The 17,721-nt window shown below is 34.1% G+C and overlaps 1 protein-coding gene across 1 annotated transcript in view; it reads left to right on the forward strand.

Moving 5' to 3' along the window:
- Nucleotides 1-17,721, forward strand: part of Lrrk2 (leucine rich repeat kinase 2) — a 134,914-nt gene that overhangs the window by 44,393 nt on the left and 72,800 nt on the right. The window contains exons 19-22 of the mRNA XM_063254555.1: nt 1,978-2,236; nt 5,125-5,313; nt 16,088-16,206; nt 17,442-17,511. Coding sequence (XP_063110625.1) covers nt 1,978-2,236; nt 5,125-5,313; nt 16,088-16,206; nt 17,442-17,511 — 637 coding nt within the window. The remainder of the gene's footprint in view (nt 1-1,977; nt 2,237-5,124; nt 5,314-16,087; nt 16,207-17,441; nt 17,512-17,721) is intronic.

Raw genomic sequence — 17,721 nt, forward strand, 5'->3', positions numbered from 1 at the left:
AACTTTAAATATTCTTTTACTGTGCATCTCTATACAACTTGTTCTCCAACCATTCTTCACACAACTCATAATTCTATGGTTTTGATCATTTTTCAATAAGAAAAGAAAAGAAAGAAAAGAAAAGAAAGAAAAGTAGCCTAAGATGTTCTCCTTTGAGAGCTACTGTACGTAGTTATGCAGGCTCTATACTACACTGTTTTGAGGTGTCACTACATAGACAGCCCTTCCTGTGAGCTATTACTGAGGCTGTAAAATACTGTGATCTTTCTTTTCTTCTCTTTTCTTTTCTTCTCTCTTCTCTTCTCTTTTCTTTTTCTTCCCAAACTGTACAAAGGCAAATCTGATTGTTCTTCTTTTCCATCAAATCTAGTCCAGATTCTTTTTCCTAAATGAAACCTTCCTCTCACCTCCAAACCCTCAAGTAAATGTAGCAGTTACTTTTTTGTAAATTCATGTAATTTGTGTATGCCTCCTGTACATTTTGTAAGTTGTATGAAAATGGAAATGTACCAGTGTTCATGTTTGTGTTACTCAGAAAATCTAGCTCATTGTTTTATATATATATATATATATATATATATATATATATATATATATATAAAATCAGTAAATGTTTGCTGGATTGCAGTCCAGTATTTCATATTTTTCTTAGTTGTATGAACTGTAGACTTACATAGATGGCACTGAGTCTATTTCTAGAAATTTAATAGTTCTAACAAAGCAATTACATAGCAATTTAATATACAATATTAAATAATCAGCAGAGTACTATGTTTTTGAGTACCTTATTTTTTAAGTCTTTATTTAATTTCACACTTGCCTTTGGATTCAATTTGTGAGCTCTAAGAGTAAGTTAGTAGTAATTAACCATCAACATAAAACAGAACTTGAAACTCATTTGCATGTGCTATTATGTTTATGCCCTGAAGCCACAAATATAATCAAATTATTTAAATTTAGTCAAATTTATTTTAATCAAGTGACATTGAAAATAGTCACTTGTTATTAAAAGTAATTAAATCATTTCACTCAATAATTTAATATGCTTTAATTGTACATCTTTTGTATGCAGATCATTGCATTATTGTTACTTGGAGAAACCAAACAACTCAAAAGAAACTTTCCTTTCCAAATTCTCATTAGGGACACAACATAACAAAAACACCCAAATTCAACTGGATTACATGCACTGTGAAAAATGCTTCACTCTCTTCTCTCAATTTACTCAAATATTTCTAGACACAAGATTTTTTAAATTCATCTTATCATATTCTTTATACTTCATGTACTTTTTATCTTCCATTTTAAAAACAATCAAATCTTTGGGGTTGGGATCTATTTCAGTGGGACAGCTCTTATCTCATACTGCATGAAGACTGGATTTGTTTCCTAGCATCACAAAACCAAAACAAAAGAAAAAATTCTAGATATTTACATTCATGGATAACATGTTTTGTTAAAGGAATTTATCTTGCTTGTCAGAGAGGATTCCTATGCAGCAAATAATAAATGCTATTACTGTGGACAGATTCATTGCACCTTATTTTGTGTGGCAGAATAGGCAATCAAGACCATTTACTCATTTACCAGAGGCTACATAATGAAGGACTATTCAGAGCACAGGTTGAGCTAACCATAAAAGCATTCTGGAAATTTAATATTGTAAAATATGTGTTTGCTAGAGAAGAATGCAGGAGACTTACTAATGGATGTAAAAATCCGTGAATAAAGACCACTAGAGGAAGCCTATGATATCACTTTCATAAACACTGACATTCAGGTGGCAGGTTATTTGCATTATATTACTCTGATACTTATGACACTGCTCTTATTTTCCTAATCTATTTCAAGAATAAGATTTTATTTTGTTGAACTTAAATTTTTGTGTAGTGAAAAACCACACCAAGTTCAATTTACCAGTCTCCCAAAAGGGAAGTTCGTAGTTTTTTCATTTGCACATTTTTCCCCCTTTAATAGGTATGTGAGAAGGAAAGCAGTCCCAAATTGGTGGAACTATTACTCAGTAATGGAGCCCGTGAGCAAGATGTAAGGAAAGCACTGACCATAAGCATCCAGAAAGGTGACAGCCAGATCATCAGCTTACTCTTGAAGAGGCTTGCCCTGGATATGGCCAACAATAGCATTTGCCTTGGAGGATTTTGCATAGGAAAGATTGAAGCTTCTTGGCTTGCTCCTTTATTTCCAGATAAGACATCTAATTTAAGGAAACAAACAAGTACGTATAAACAAGAATATTTTGGACATTGCTGTATTAACAAGATGTGTAAAATACATCTGCCTTGTCATTTTGCAAGTTAATATGTACTTTGAATTCAATTAAGGACGTATTTTTTTGTACTTCCAAATTAACAAGTATACTCACCTTCTTCCCTATGGTCATCCTATTCTGTGATTTCACCAAAAGGATCATCTTGCTAATAACATTTGCTTTTACTGTCATTTTTTGATGCAAAAATGGATCCAGTGTAAATGCAACGACTTGACTGGCAATACACCAGCACTTCCCAGCCTAATTAATTTTTTTCCTCATTTTCATTGTGTACCTGAGTGCTGCTAGAAAAATTATCTATCCATCTACACTGGTTGCTCTAGCTGTCTTCATTCTCCCTGCCTCAACACCTTCACTTTAATTTCCACCCCCTGGAAATCTGAAAGAAAAGTCCTCCTACCTGCTGTCATAGTGCCTTATTTCTTAACTATTTTAGTACTGATCATATTATGCTACTGTATCTTTTCTTTGTGTTTCACAGTCTACCTTTGTTAGATTCTAAGCATGTAAATTTGGTCCATCACTGTAACCCTAGTATCTATACTAGTGCTTTGCACATAATATATAGTTATTACACGTTAAATTTTTAAACTTTATTTTTATTAGTACATATTTTTTATACCTTTTTTTGGAGACAGGGTCTCACTATGCAGTTCAGGCTGGCCTTGAGCTCACTTTGTAGCCCAGGCTGTTCTCGAACTCACAACAATCCTCTTGCCTCAGGTTCCCATGTGCTGGGATTACAGATGTGAGTCACCACACCGGCTCCGTCATACATATTGATCACTTTTGTCATAGGGAATTTGTACCTGTACATAATATATGTTAATTCTTCTTTTCCTCATTCTCCTCCCCCCCCATTCTTCTTCCCCTTCCCATTAACATAAAGCTTTGTTTCCCTTCCCCCCTTTATTCTTTCTTTCCTTTCCCTCTTCCTCCTCCCTTGTTCCTCTTCCCAGGTGAACATTTTTTTACTACTTCCCAATATCTATCTCCAATTACGCATGTAAACTATTGACAAAAATCAGAAGTTGGTAATAAATGATGTTGAAAAGAATATGTGGAAACATTTCTCATGTTGTTGATAGCAATTTAAAGCCTCTTCCTTTTAGGACATATAGTGATACTCATTAATATTTTTAGTATACATACATACTTTTAAAATATTTTTAGTTTTTAAAATTGGTATATCAAATTGGTACATAAGATGGGAATATGTGAGTTTTAGACTCAGCAGTATAGCACAGTACAAACATTTTCAGTGTGCATAAAGAATTTATATAGGAGTGTATAGCAGAATATTGTTTATAATAGGAAAAGATGAGGGGAAAAGCCAATGTATTTCCCAAAAGGAACTATTTAAATAAATCATGGTACATTCATGCAGTGGATTGCTTTGTGTCATTGAGGGAAAAAAGTAGCAAATTCAAATGTCTCCTAGAAAATGCATTAAGTGAAAAAGAGAAAGCCTGGAACTGGGATGTTAGCATACTAATGATGATGAAAATTCAGCTGAGATATGGGAGTCATATATATGTGAATATGAAAATATTATGTCTGCAAAATGCTCAGATAGATTCCCTAGCTGCCGTTTGGGGCATGGGAAACTGACCAGACCTGATTTAGTGCCATGTTCTCTCACTAGGTTCATGTCACCAAGCTGCTTACTTTAGTATCTGACTTCCTACTGAAGGTATTGTGGTTCCGGGCAGATGTCTACCATTTGCTATACTCCCTTTGTTCTGTGTAAAGGTGTTATAGTTAAAAAGTTAATATCTAATTAAAATAATGTAATAATGTCAGTTGATTGATTGGAGAGTAGGACCACAGTTTCTCTGGCAGCTGAGCTGAGTAAGGAACATTTTGGATTCATAACTTTACAATATTTTTCAGGGACTACTTGGCTGGGTCACATACAGAACATTTAATGTGAGATATTTGAATTTAATGTGACTAATATTTGAAGAATGTTTTCAGGCTATATTTAGAACACTGAGGAGCCTGCCAACTTATTTCTTCACACTACAATGTAATGGAATTTCAAGAAGAATTTTAACTTTGAAATTCTATCAAACTTCCCAATGAATCACTCAGGAGAGATTATACAAATAACTGTATCATTTATTTAACATTTATGTTTGCGTCATTGTGCTATTTCTCATGTGTCACTTCATTTAATAGTTTCTATGACCTGCTGAACATGTTGTCATCTTCACTTTCCAGGTGCAGGCACCGATACCAGAGAGCTGACATGGCTTACAAGTGGCTTTGCTCTGATCTGTCCCTTTGTCCTCTCCTCTTTGCCTCTTCCACGCTCCCTACCCCCCCTCCCCTTGCATTTTCCCTTTCCCTCCATCTCCTCCTCTTGTTCTTCCCACTCCTTCCTTTTCTTGTGATACTGGGAACTGAAACCAGAGCTTTCACACGGAGCTCTATCCCTATCTCTTTTTTTTTTTTTTTTGTTTATTAGCTGTTTAAACAGGATCCTGCTAAATGGCTCAGATTGGGTTCAAATTTTTAGTAACCTTGCTTCAGCCTCTCCAAGTGCTAGGATTATGTGCAAGAGCTACCAAACCCAGCTCTCAGTCCTTTCTTAAAACAAACTATTTACACAGAGGTTCGATTTTGTCATTTATATTAAAGCTTTAGATAAATGCTAGTGATTTTTAAAAAATTTTAACATATCACTCTGGTAATTATTGAGTATCATTGTATATTATAAGGTGATTTTGGAAAACTCTCCAGAAGTATGAGAGCATATGAAACTTTTGTAAGATATATGTTTATGTATAATTGTGAATTTTGAAGTTGCTGGTATATTTCTTTGTATTTAGATATAGGATCTGTGCTAGCAAGAATGGTGCTCAGATATCAGATGAGAAGTGCTGTTGAAGAAGAAGCAGCCTCAGACAGTGACAGAAATTTTTCTGAAGATGTACTTGATAAATTTGATGACTGGACCTTTATCCCAGAGTCTTCGATGGACTGTGTGTTTGGTCAGAGTGATGACCTGGATAGCGAAGGTATTTATTACAAAGCCAAGTTCCATTTGTTCTTTACACATGTACACTGCTACTGAACAGTAGCTATTGAGACTGAAACCTGGAGACCTGTGTGTGAAATACGTTTCTTACTGGAAACAGTTGTGGTCACTCCAGTTCAAGCAAGAACATGTGTATCTGTCCTTCTAAGTGTCACACACATGCTGATCAGTTACTGGTGGCTATTAGAGCAAAAATGCTGGCTTGGACAGGAGATGTGTTCTGTGTCCTGGCAGGGACTCCATCTTACTGTGGCTTGTGCAAGCTCCTTATCCAGGTGTCATGCCAGCCCTGCAGGACTCACTGTAAAGATTCAAAGTAAGTAAAGTGTCTGGACTGCCTGGTGAAACAGAAGACAGTGAATAAAATCCTTTTGGCTTTTATTATGATTAAAAACAGCATTAAGATTTTAATAGCTCACTTGACAATTTTTTACAACATCGATGCACAATGCTACTGATTATGACTGACATTTAATATAATGCCTTTTGGTAAGAATGGGAAGGCAGCACTTTTTTATTTACTGGATGGGACTGAAACTTTTGATACAGTAAAGATTTTTGAGAAGGCAAAAAGCAAAGTTTTCTCCAAATGAAATGTTTCAAGTCTAATTTTTATAAGTCATCTTTACTGTTATTGAGTAGGTAACATAAAATGTGTTCTTTGAAGTAGATATTTTCATGGGCTTTGGAAATTTATAAATGTTGAGTCATCACTACAACCAAGTTATGCAACATGTAGAAAAGTTCCTTTGTACCTCCTCACAGAACATGACCCTTCAGTCCTTGTACCCTGGCAAGCACTTATCTGCTGTCTGTCATTACACATTAGTGTTTTCTCCAGTTTCATATAAATAGAATCACACATTTGTACTCTTTTGTGTCAGGCTGTTTCCCAAGCTGGTTTTACCATGTTACAGTCACACCACCAACACATGAAAATTCTGTTTCCTGTTCAATTGTTGGCAATTTTAGCACTCCTAGTGGAAATACGGTTCTAACTTGTTTGAGTTTCATTGTCATTTTCCTTTATGACAGTCCTATGGAGGATATTTTCATGTTCTTACACATAAGTAACATGTTTTCTTTGCACAGTATCTGTTCAGATATTTCGTTCTTAATTATATTGTTCTTATTTAGGAGTTCTTTATATATTCTGGTATTCTGGGTAGAAATCATAATGGACATAGGTATATAACTCAAATATTTCCCCGTCATATCTTGTTTTCTCATGTCATTAATAGTAATTTTTAAAAAGCAGAAAGTTTTACATTTGGATGAAGTATGATTTTCAATGTTTTGTTATAGTTTGAGCTTTTTCTATTGCCTTTTAGAAAATATTTCCTAGCCTACATTTGTGAATATTTTTGCCTGTTTCCTCCAAGAAGCGTTAAAATATTAGCTTTTATCTGCAGGGCAATAATCAATAGTAAGTTGTTTTTTGTGTGTGGCATCAACAAACGGTTGACTTTTATTTTTCTGTGTGGTTCTCTAGGTATTCCAACATCAGTATTGAGAGTACTATAATTCTTCATTGAATTTATGGCAATTTTGTTCAGTTTAATTCACCATACAAATATGGTTCTATTTAGCCTATGCTATGCCATCTATCTATGTCTTTATCTTTTGTCAGTATCACACTATTTTAATTAGTTTAGCTTAGTACTGTGTCTGGAAATTAGACAGAGTTCTCTGGTGTTCTTTTTGAGTATTGTTCTTACTATTATAGCTTATTTGCATTTCTGAATACATTTTGAACTAACTATCTATGATAAGACTTTTATTGGGATTAAATATAGACAATATTAGAATGATTTACAAATAACGTTGTTATTTATATGATATGTTGTATAAAATATAACTTATGTAATACATTGATTTAAATAGATTAACTCTATAGGTATATTTGGGGAACTATATTTTATTAGTACATGTTTTTTTTAATTTTATTTAAGGAGAAAAAGAAAAAAAACAGACAAAGGGTACAAGTAATACAAAATTTAAAAAATAAACAGTAAGAAATCACTAGTTAATAGATTACATATTCTCATCTTAGAAATAGTTGTTCAAGTTACAAAATTAAAGCATATAAAGTGGACTTTCAAACAGTGAGACTGCAAACAGTTTTGTTCAGTGATCCAACAAAACTCAGTAATATGGTTATCTATCTTATACACTTAAACATATATGCAGTTATAACCTTTAGAGCACTTTCTTTTCTTTTCTTTTGTACAGTGACAATTACACATTTTGGGTGTTATTACTCCCATAGTTCTTATTACTTTTTTTTGAAGAGAGTAAATCCAAATGCGACATATCAGAACAGTCAGTCAAATCAAAAGGATGGACATAATAGATAATGTAAAAACAAAATACAAGGTGATCAACAATGGTTACCACACTGCCTCTTGCTATCTTAAGAATTGCATATATCATCAGTTATAATAAAATTGAACAAAACTGTAAAGAATGAAACCAAAACATTGGAGACATTACAGGACTTTAAAAGAAGATAATAGTCAACCAGAATGGGCATCATAATGAATCTTACTGTCTTCACAGTTGTTGCCTATACTTTCGATCTTGGTACTATCAAGCTAAGCAGAATAGAAGAAAATCAGTCAAAGCAAGATGGTGAGGGCTATCCAGGGTTTCAAGTCAAGTTAATAGGAAATCAAAGTAGGTTACTATAATGTATCCTGCTATTTTTTATTTATTTTTCCCTTAATTAAAAAGATAAAAATAAAAAAGTAAATAATTAGAAAAAGGAGATTGAGATAAAAGAGGGCATAACAACAAAATAGCGCAGGTCAAAACATAACCATTTAAGCAAAATAGTGTTTCACCACAAGATATCCTGACATAAAAGTAGTTACTATAGTGTCTCTTTCCTTGAAATCTTTGAGTATAACTTCGTATACTGTAGCACCAAACATATCCAGACAATGTAAAACCATTCAAGAGAATGACATTATTACAGGGTATTTAGAGCCAACTAACAGAAAATGAACAATGGTTTCTGTATAATCCCCTTGTCTATAAAAGTTTGTACTTATATTATCACATATTATAAAATCCAATAAGATATAAGCTGTTAAGACCGATGGAGACAGAAGAATAAAAGCTTGATGGGACTTCAAAACAAGATGATACTAAATCAGCACTAGCTATTATGATGTCTTGTTTTCTCCAAAATAGCTGTTCCTACCATCCAATATTCTCTGCCTCATTTCTGTTGAGCTCTTTTTCTGTCATTTGTTGTCAGTTTGTCTTCTTCATTTCTCTTTCTGCTCCATTCATTGTGGCCTCTCTGCCACTATTTATGGAATCTTGGTATTTTCCTTTTTTAGAATATCCTGCAGTATTCTCTGTAGAGTTGAATTGGTGGTTGCAAATTCCCCTAGTTCCTCTTTATCCTGGAAGCACCTTGTTTTTCCATCAATTTCCAGGGTTAGTTGTGCAGGACATATCAATCTTGGCTGGAGATTATTATCTTTCAAAGCTTGAATTATTTCCCCCCACACTCTTCGTGACTTGATGGTTTGTGCCGAAAAGTCTGCTGTAATTCTGATGGGTGTTCCCTTGTAAGTGATCTGTTTCTTGTCTCTGACGGCTTTTAATATTCTGTTCTTATATTGGATTTCTGGAATTTTGATTATTATATGCTTGGGTGTAGCTCTGTTTGGGTTGTAGGTGGCTGGGGTCCTGTATGCCTCATACATCTGAGTGAGTATCTTTACCTTTTGCTAAATTAGGGAAATTCTCTTGGATTATTTCTGTGAATAGCTTTTGTAGTCCATTTGTTTGTGTCCCTCCCTACTTCTTCTTTTATGTTCTTAATTCTTGTTATAGATCCTCTTATCATCTTGTAGCCTTTGTATTCTTGCTGTTTGTTTTCTTGTTATTTTTAAGAAGTTTTTCATTTCATGCTCCCACTTTACAAATCTGCCTTCCAGTTCAGATAATCTATCCTTAGTTTCTTTCAAGCTATTATACTAGCTTTTGATAGAGTTTTTAATTTCCTGGTAATCTCTTTGAACCTGCTTCATGTATTCTATGTTTTTTTCTATTTTCTCCATCAAACAATTCTTCCCTTTTTTTCTGTTCTTCCATTCTACCATCTGTTTTTTTTTGGGGGGGCAGTGCTTAGCATTTCTCTAACTATTCTACTTATATCTTGGTTTAGGTCGTTAATAACTTCATTTTTGAACTGGTCTATGAGGCTCTGAAGATAGCACTTTATGTCTATTGGTGCCGTGTCTGATACTGCATGTTTCTCAGGATTGGGGGCCGAGGACCCTTTCTTGTTGCTTCCTCTTCCCATATTTTTTGTTCCTTCCATACAAGTGTATATAGGAGGCCCAGTTTCTTTCTTTCTTGGTTACAGTTTGTTTGAATTGCTCCGGCTAGGTGTTCCCGCCCACTGCAGTGTACTAGGGAGACACAGACCTGGGCAGTCTATGCTTGGCCCACCCCTCCAGGTCAACCTACCGAAGGCTTCACTGCTAAGGTGCACCTCCAGGCGCTGGGACCTGGTTTGGGCTAGCCTACTGGGTCTTAAGTCAGCAGTGACACCCAGGCCAGGCACTCCCCACCAATCCTGCTTGAGAGGGGAATATGCAACTAATCACACTGCAGCGTCCTGTTCCAGCTAGTCTGCCTGGTCCCAGTATGTCCTTTGCTGAAGCCTCCTACTCTATGGAAGGGTCCCTGATCTGCTTACTCACCGCAGGTCAATGCAGGGCTCCCAGCCAGTCGCGCTCTCCACTTCTCACTCTCAGAGCTTTCACACCTCTCTCCTTGCATAGCCGATTGGAATGCAGCAGCGGCTGCAGGAAATTCAAATTGCAGCCTCCAGTGGCATGGGCTCCAGCTTCTGCTCTAAGACCCTATCTGTTCCTGTTATAGCACCAGGATTGTGTTTCCAGTTGGTTTCTCTTAGTTTAGTTTGTTCCTGGGTCGTCAGGGTACATCTCCCCCAGCCCAGGACTTCTCGCCCACACCATTCCTGGATTTTAAGTGGGATATCTCAGAGAGCCTCCATAGCTGCTGCTATCTATCCACTATGTTCTCCTGGAAGGTCAGTACATGTTTATAGTACGTGATGTTTGTAGTCATCTTGGGGAGTAGCATGACATACTTATTTTCCTTTTTTAAATTTTCTTCTCCTTCCTGCATATCTTCCTCTAAATGCCCTTTCCTCATTTTCATTCTTGTTGATATTACTAACTTTATCTTGGGTTTAGGACACATTGTTTATATTCATTGAGGTTATTGGTCTCGTGTGCCTGGCATATATAAATTCTGCTTCCTTTCCCTTTCCCTCTCCATTGTCTTGGACCTCAGTCTCTGGAAGATTTCTATTTGCAAGGGCTCTGTCCTCTTGTCTCCTTCTATCCATGCTTATGCTCTTTGTTTATGCTTTGCCTTATTTAAATGAGAGCTACTATGTGGTACTTAGTTTGTTGTGTCTGATTTATTTCATTCAACATTATATATTTCAGGTGCATCCATTTTCCTACACATTTATGAAATTTGTCCTTTGTAGTTGAGTCATAATCATTATGCTTAGAAAATACATTTTGTTTATTCATTTGACTGATGATAGGCATACAGGCTGTTTCCAGGATTTAGCTATTATGAATTATGCTTTATAAACATTGGCATACGTGTATCACTGTAATGTGATGTCTTTAGCTCTTTGAGGAAAGTACCTAGAAGACAAATAGCTGGATCATACAAAATTTCTAATTTTAATTTTTTGAGACATCTCACACTAATTTCCATAATGGTTGTATAGGTTTCCATCCCCACCATGAATGTTGGAGGGTTCCTTTTTCACTGCAGCCATACCAAAATTTTTTAGTTTTTGACTGTTTGATGGTTGCTATTCTTTCTGGTGTAAGATGGAATGGTCACAGTATTTTAATTTGCATTTCTCTAATGGCCAAGGATATTGAGCATTTTTTCATTTGTCTGTTGGCCATTGGTAGTTCTTCGCTTTGAGAACTTTCTCTTCATTTCACTTGCCTGTTTCTTGATTGGGTCTTTTATTTCAGGTGGTCTAATTTTTTTGAGTTTTTAAAAATATTCTAGGTATTAGTCCTCCAAGGTGTAGCTCACAAAGTTCTTTTTCTCATTCTGTATGTTGTCTCTTCACTCTACTAAGAGAATTCCTTTTTATACCTTTGACTTCAAGTGTTTTAACCTATTTTATCTCCCAGTAGGTTTGATGTTTCCATTGTAATGTTTTAAATCTTTGATCCATTTTGATTTTAGTTTAGCACATGGTGAGAAATACAGATCCACGTTCAATCTTCTGCAAACAGATACCCAATTTTTCTAGCACCATTTATTGGATAGACTGTCTTTCCTCCCACTTTTGGCTCCTGTATGAAAGATCAAATGGCTAAATGTATACATGGATGCTTTATATCCTCTATTCTGTTCCTTTGTCCCACAAGTCTGTTGTTGTACCATATGGTTTTTATCACTATTGGCTATCGTAGCCTGAAATTGGGTATTGTGATGCCTCCTGCTTATTTGGGGGAATATCTTAATGAATCTCTTGACAAAAATATATTACGTATTTCCATTAGTTTTGTCTTTTAAAAATTAATGATGTTTTTTATTGCATATTTTCTGATATTATTATAATGGTGTTTAATTCTAATTTCCAGTAGTTTACTACAGTATATAGAAATACAGCTGTTATTAAATTTACACTCAGTGAACTTGTTAAACTCACTTAAGAGTTCCAGTACCTTTTTATACATTCTGTAGAATTTTCAGTGTTCACAGTTGTGTTCTTTGTTAATTAGAAAATCAGATTTACATATTCCTTTCTAGTCCTTTTCTCCCCTCCTATGCTTCCTCCTTTCCTTCCTCTTTCTATTTGCTTGTCTTATGGCACTGGCTGGACTACCAGTACCTTGTTGAATGCAGGTGGAAAGAGTTGGCATCATTTCTTTGTTTCCAAAATCAGGACAAAGCATTATCTAGTTTTTCACAGATGCCCTTGATTAGAATGAGCAAGCTACTTCCTAGTCACTGTTTGCTAAACCTTTCTGTCACTAATAGTCAGTGAGTGTTGGAAAATTCTTTATGGCCTCTGTTGAAACAGTTGTATTTTTCCCTTTGCTGTTTCCTGTGGTAAATTATATTGCTTTGATTTTTTAAATGTTAAACCAAATTTGCTGTCCTAAGGGAAACTTCTTGGTTATGGTAAATTTCTGTTTTATGTAGAATTGGATTTTTTTCTAAAATTTGTTAAGAATTTTGTATTTGTGAAGAATGTTGTTCTACAGTTCCATCCTTCCTTATAATTAGGAGATTAAAACTTATTTCTTGTGTTGAGTGATGCTCCCAAATCCACTATTTTCTTGAAGTTTGTATAGAGGCATCATTTTATTCTTCAGTGTGTGATACAATTCACCTATAAATTCTTTTTTTTTTCTTTTCTTTTTTTTCACCTATAAATTCTTAGAAGGTTTGGAATTTGGGGGAGATTTTAATTATAAATTTAATAACTTGGATAAACTTGTGGTTATTTTGATTTTCTTTTATGTCATGACTCAATTTGGGAAATTTCTGATTTTCAAGGAATATGTGCATTTCACATGTTGTGAAATTTATTTATTTAATAATATTTATAGTAATGCTTTTATCTTGTTGATATTTTTAGGATTTGTAATAATATCTGATCTTTTATTCTTTTTTTTTTTTTTTTTTTTGGGTACTGGATATTGAACTCATTACCTTGTGCTTGTCTGGCAGATACTGTGCTACTAAGCTATATCCCCAGTCCCTGATCTTTTATTTTTGGCTTTGGTAATTTGTGTTTTTTTTCTTGTTCAGTCTTAGTCATGGTAAATCAATTTCATTGATCTTTTCAGATTTTTGTTTCATTCATTTTCTGTTTTGCTTGTGTTCTTTTTTATTGGTTTTCCCTGTAATCATTATTTCCTTTTCCATTTCCATTAGCTCCTTTTAAATGGCTTTTTGTATCAGTTACTAATGTGGGCACAAAATCCTGATTTGTAGATTTTTCACATTTCATAATATTAGTACTTAAGATAATACGTGTCAGATTATCCAAAATATCACTTCAGTTCCATCTCCAAATTCTTTTATGCTGTTTTCATTCAGTTTAAATTTGTTCCTAATTTCTTTGGTGACTTCTTTGATTTATGGATTATTTAAAGGGATATCATTTATTTTCCAAATATTTGAAGATTTGGTAGATAATTCTACTACTGGTTATAATTTAATATTTTGGTTAATGAACCTACTCTGATATTTCTGGCTTTTTAAATTTATTGAAATATGCTTTGGATTTCACATGGCCAGTTTTGGTGATATTTGGTGACAATAAAAAATAAAGTACATTCAGTTTGGGGCAGGACAAGTTAATTAGGTCAAATCATATGTTGCAGGTCTTCCATATCTTTAGTGATTTTTCTCTCCACTTGTATTTGAGAAATACTGACAGTGTAACTCTCGGTTTGTTAATTGACGTTATTCTGTTTATACTTTGTGTATTTTGAAGCTCTTAGTGCATGTATACATATTGAGGATTATAATTTTTGTGTGTGTGAGAAGTAACTTCTTTGTATTGATCCAAGTTTGTATCCACTTCAATATCATTTTGTTCCTCCAAAAGAATTTCTCTTCATTCCTTATAGTGCATATTTGCTGGACAACCCCATGCAGATTACTAGAGCTCTTTATCTTTGTCTAAAACACCCAACTGCCTTAGTGTCCATGTTGATCTCCATCCCTTCAAGACAAGCCATCAGGCTTTCTTTAATTTGCTTCTCCTAGTATGGGTAACTCTTAAAATTGCCTCCAGGCAGCAGGCCAGTGTGATGATAATAGTGTTACTGGTCTCTGGTGTGCTGGGGACTCCTTTTAGAGATTCTTCTCGAGACTCCTTCTGTCCTGCACAAAGATAGTACAAAAGATAGCTAGGTTTTACTTCAATTAAAGGTAGGAAAAGAAACATGCTCTGCAGAAGTGTAGGCCAGTTAAAAGTAGGGAAAGTAATAGAACCTACAGGGTGAGAGTGGACTACTGTGAGAGGGAGCATGGTCACCACAAGGAAAATGGTGATCATCTTTTTGTCTTCTACTGCTCACCCTGACATCAGGTCTAGGCCAGCCTATCAAAAACGTGCTCCAGTTCTTGCCAGAAGAATTGAAGATCGAATTCTCTGATTGGTTCCAAGCACAGGGTTTTGAGAACTGTTCTGTTCAAGTGTCCAGGAGCTCTGTGATCAATAGGTCACCCCAATTCCCCAGCCCGTTTGCCACACCCTAATCTAATTTGGTTTTTCTTTTAGGGATTACACCATTCCTGGGCTGTTAGCCAATATTTAAATTCATATTCGTTTAACATATTTTGTTTGTTTTCTAATTGTTTATGGGAATAAATTTAAGTGTGTGCTTGTTAGTCTATTATACCTGAAAGCCCTTCAAGTAAATTTGTTTTTCTTTTCTTTTGGGGGCTGCTGCGGGGATTGAACCCAGGGCCTCTTGCATGCTAAGCCTGATCTCTATCACTGAGCCCTTCAGGTATTTTTTAAATAAAGGATAACATCAGAAAGGTTAACATAATAATCATTATAAAGTGAACTATATACCATTATATTATTGCTTATATAAGTTTGATGACAAACCTTTTACAAATACACAGTGAGACAATTGTGAAAATATAATACCATGTATAAAATATGTAAATAAATTATGAGTTCTATTTTATTAAAATTAAGTATAAAAATCATTAAAATTATAGAATGAATTAAATTTAATACCATATCAAACAGATAGTGTTTGTATCAAGATTTATACCGAGTATATAATTAATTCATGGATATGTTGATTTTATAATCTGTATTTGGCACCTGAAATTATTTGTCTTTCCCAGCAAAATAGTGATAGAATTCAAAATATTATTAATGATTTATCTTACAAATACTTCCACATTATTAATCCTTACTAGTATGATTTTTATTAATATGTATTTTCTTGAAAATCCATAAATCTAAAAGTGATTCTCATCTCTTATTTCACAAAATGCTACTTAACTTTCAGGGCATAACCTAGCAGTGGAGTGTTTCCTTAACCTGAGGCTCTAGGTTTAATATCCAATACTGCAAACAACAACAAAAAATACTTGAAGACTAATGACAGCTAAACTCATTATGTTTAATGTCATTCCATAAGAAAAACCATGAAATGTAAATAGTGTTATATTCAAGATTGCTGTATGTTAAATAACTTAAAGTGAGATCCTGCTATTTATAGCCAGAATTGAAAAATATATAAGGAAAGTTCAAATAAATGGAAAAGAATTAACATTGATCAGATTTGTATACAAACTTTCTCTACTTCTTGGAAATATATGTTTATTTGCTATGACGTCAGTAATCTTGATTTCCTTGGCTTATTCCTGCAAGATTAAGAGTTCCTTTGAAGCCTGGATTTGTTTTTTTCCTGCTTGTCATTATCAGCACTTACTCAGTGTCTTCTGTCTGACAGCCATTCAGTAAATAGTATAGAGGAAGAAAAATGTAGTTTAATTTTGAAATGAAAAGCTGACAGTTTATCACTTTTAAAGAATGCACAAAAGGAACTGATTATGAAATTTTCATTAATAAAAATATATTTAATCTTCCATGATTGAACTGTGATAATAGAATCTTATGGTTGAGTCAGCTTTCTTACTCATTTTCATCTCACTTTATCATTTCAAAATAGGAAGTGAAGGTTCATTTTTGGTGAAAAAGAAATCAAGTTCAGTTAATGTAGGAGAATTGTACCGAGATCCTGTGTTGCAGCGTTCCTCTCCAAGTGCGCAGAGACATTCCAGTTCATTGGTAAGTTAGACTGCAATGATACTGTACGTTGGGCTGCTGACATCTTTTTTTAGAACTAAAATTTGCGATAAAACTAAGACTGATTGGTGTGGAATTCTCTGAGGTCTGAAAACTGAAAGAATAAATAAGATCCAAAAGTTAACAATAGACACAGTAAAGGGAAAGAAACTACTCAAAGGGAAATTATATTGTTTGATCAGTCTTGCATGCCTGTAACTGGTAGCCTGAGCAATTACTTTGAGGATAATAATATGCAGCATAGCAACCATTCTTAAATTCCTAGCATCTTTTGAAATCGTATATTGCCATTTTTTTGGCTGTTGTCATTTTGCTTTTGTTGTTGTTTCTTGATTTTTCTGTTCATTTCTCTTTAAAATAAATATATATATATGAGAAAACATATTAGATATAACTTAAATTTACATTCATAGATTTTTGTGCACATAGAGTATGAATGTATGTACTGACTGAGAGTACTTCAAAATTGTGTAATTCTGTTTTCCTATTACCAGACGAGGTCTGCAATAGGAACAGAAAGACCCTGAACCTGGAATAGCATATTCTCATTTTTCATCAAAATGCGTATTTTTTGCTTTAGGAATAATTGAATTTTTTAGTAATCATTACTTCTTATCTGTGTAACAACTATTTTTTTTTTTGATACTAGGAATTGAACTTAGGACTTTGCATTTGCCAGGCAAGTGCTTATGCCACTGAGCTATATCCCAGGAAATGTAACAACTAAGGAAAAACAGTGGCATATTTATATGTTTGCTAATTGCGGTCAGGAAAAGTAGAAGCCATTGCATTTTTCTCATAAATCAGTGTTAAAAATATGAAAGTTATTTTATATCTAAAGCAAAATGAATGACCATAGTGAAATAGGTTAATTTAGGCCACAGTGTTTTTTTATAGGCTGGTTCCAGTTTTCATTATTATCTTAGAAGTTGTTGTTTCATTGACCAAAGAAATTGTATCCATATGGCTTAGTATCTCAACCTCACTACTTTCCAGTTTCCTGATATTTAAAAGAAAGGAAAAATTACAGATGCTACATAAGGTCATTCTGACATAAAGATCTTTCATCTTCATGATTAGGTTTCTGTTTGCACTTTCCTATTTTTTTCCATAACTATAAGTGCTATTTTTCCATTAAAATTTTGTAATTGTTTCTATATTAAAATGTTCTCAAAAACTCACCAATAATATTTTAAACATCATTATTTGCTCAATAGGGGCCTATTTTTGATCATGAAGACTTTCTGAGGAGGAAAAGAAAACTATTGACTTCAGATGATTCCCTCAGTAAGTATTCAGAACTAATCATAAATAAGTAAATACCATGGGCAGAATATATTGCCTTGTTAAGGTTCCTCTGATTATTTAAATTTTCTTGGTGCCAGTTTCAGCATACATAACTATCATATGGACTTGCCTAGTGATTCCCTGGGCTACAGAAAAATGAAATATAATTGTAGGTTTTAAAAATTTTCCTTTTCTGAATACTATTGTATA

This window comes from Cavia porcellus, unplaced genomic scaffold (genome assembly GCF_034190915.1).
Source record: "Cavia porcellus strain 051 isolate PalLab524CR breed Dunkin Hartley unplaced genomic scaffold, mCavPor4.1 scaffold_8, whole genome shotgun sequence".
NCBI classification, from domain to species: domain Eukaryota; kingdom Metazoa; phylum Chordata; class Mammalia; order Rodentia; family Caviidae; genus Cavia; species Cavia porcellus.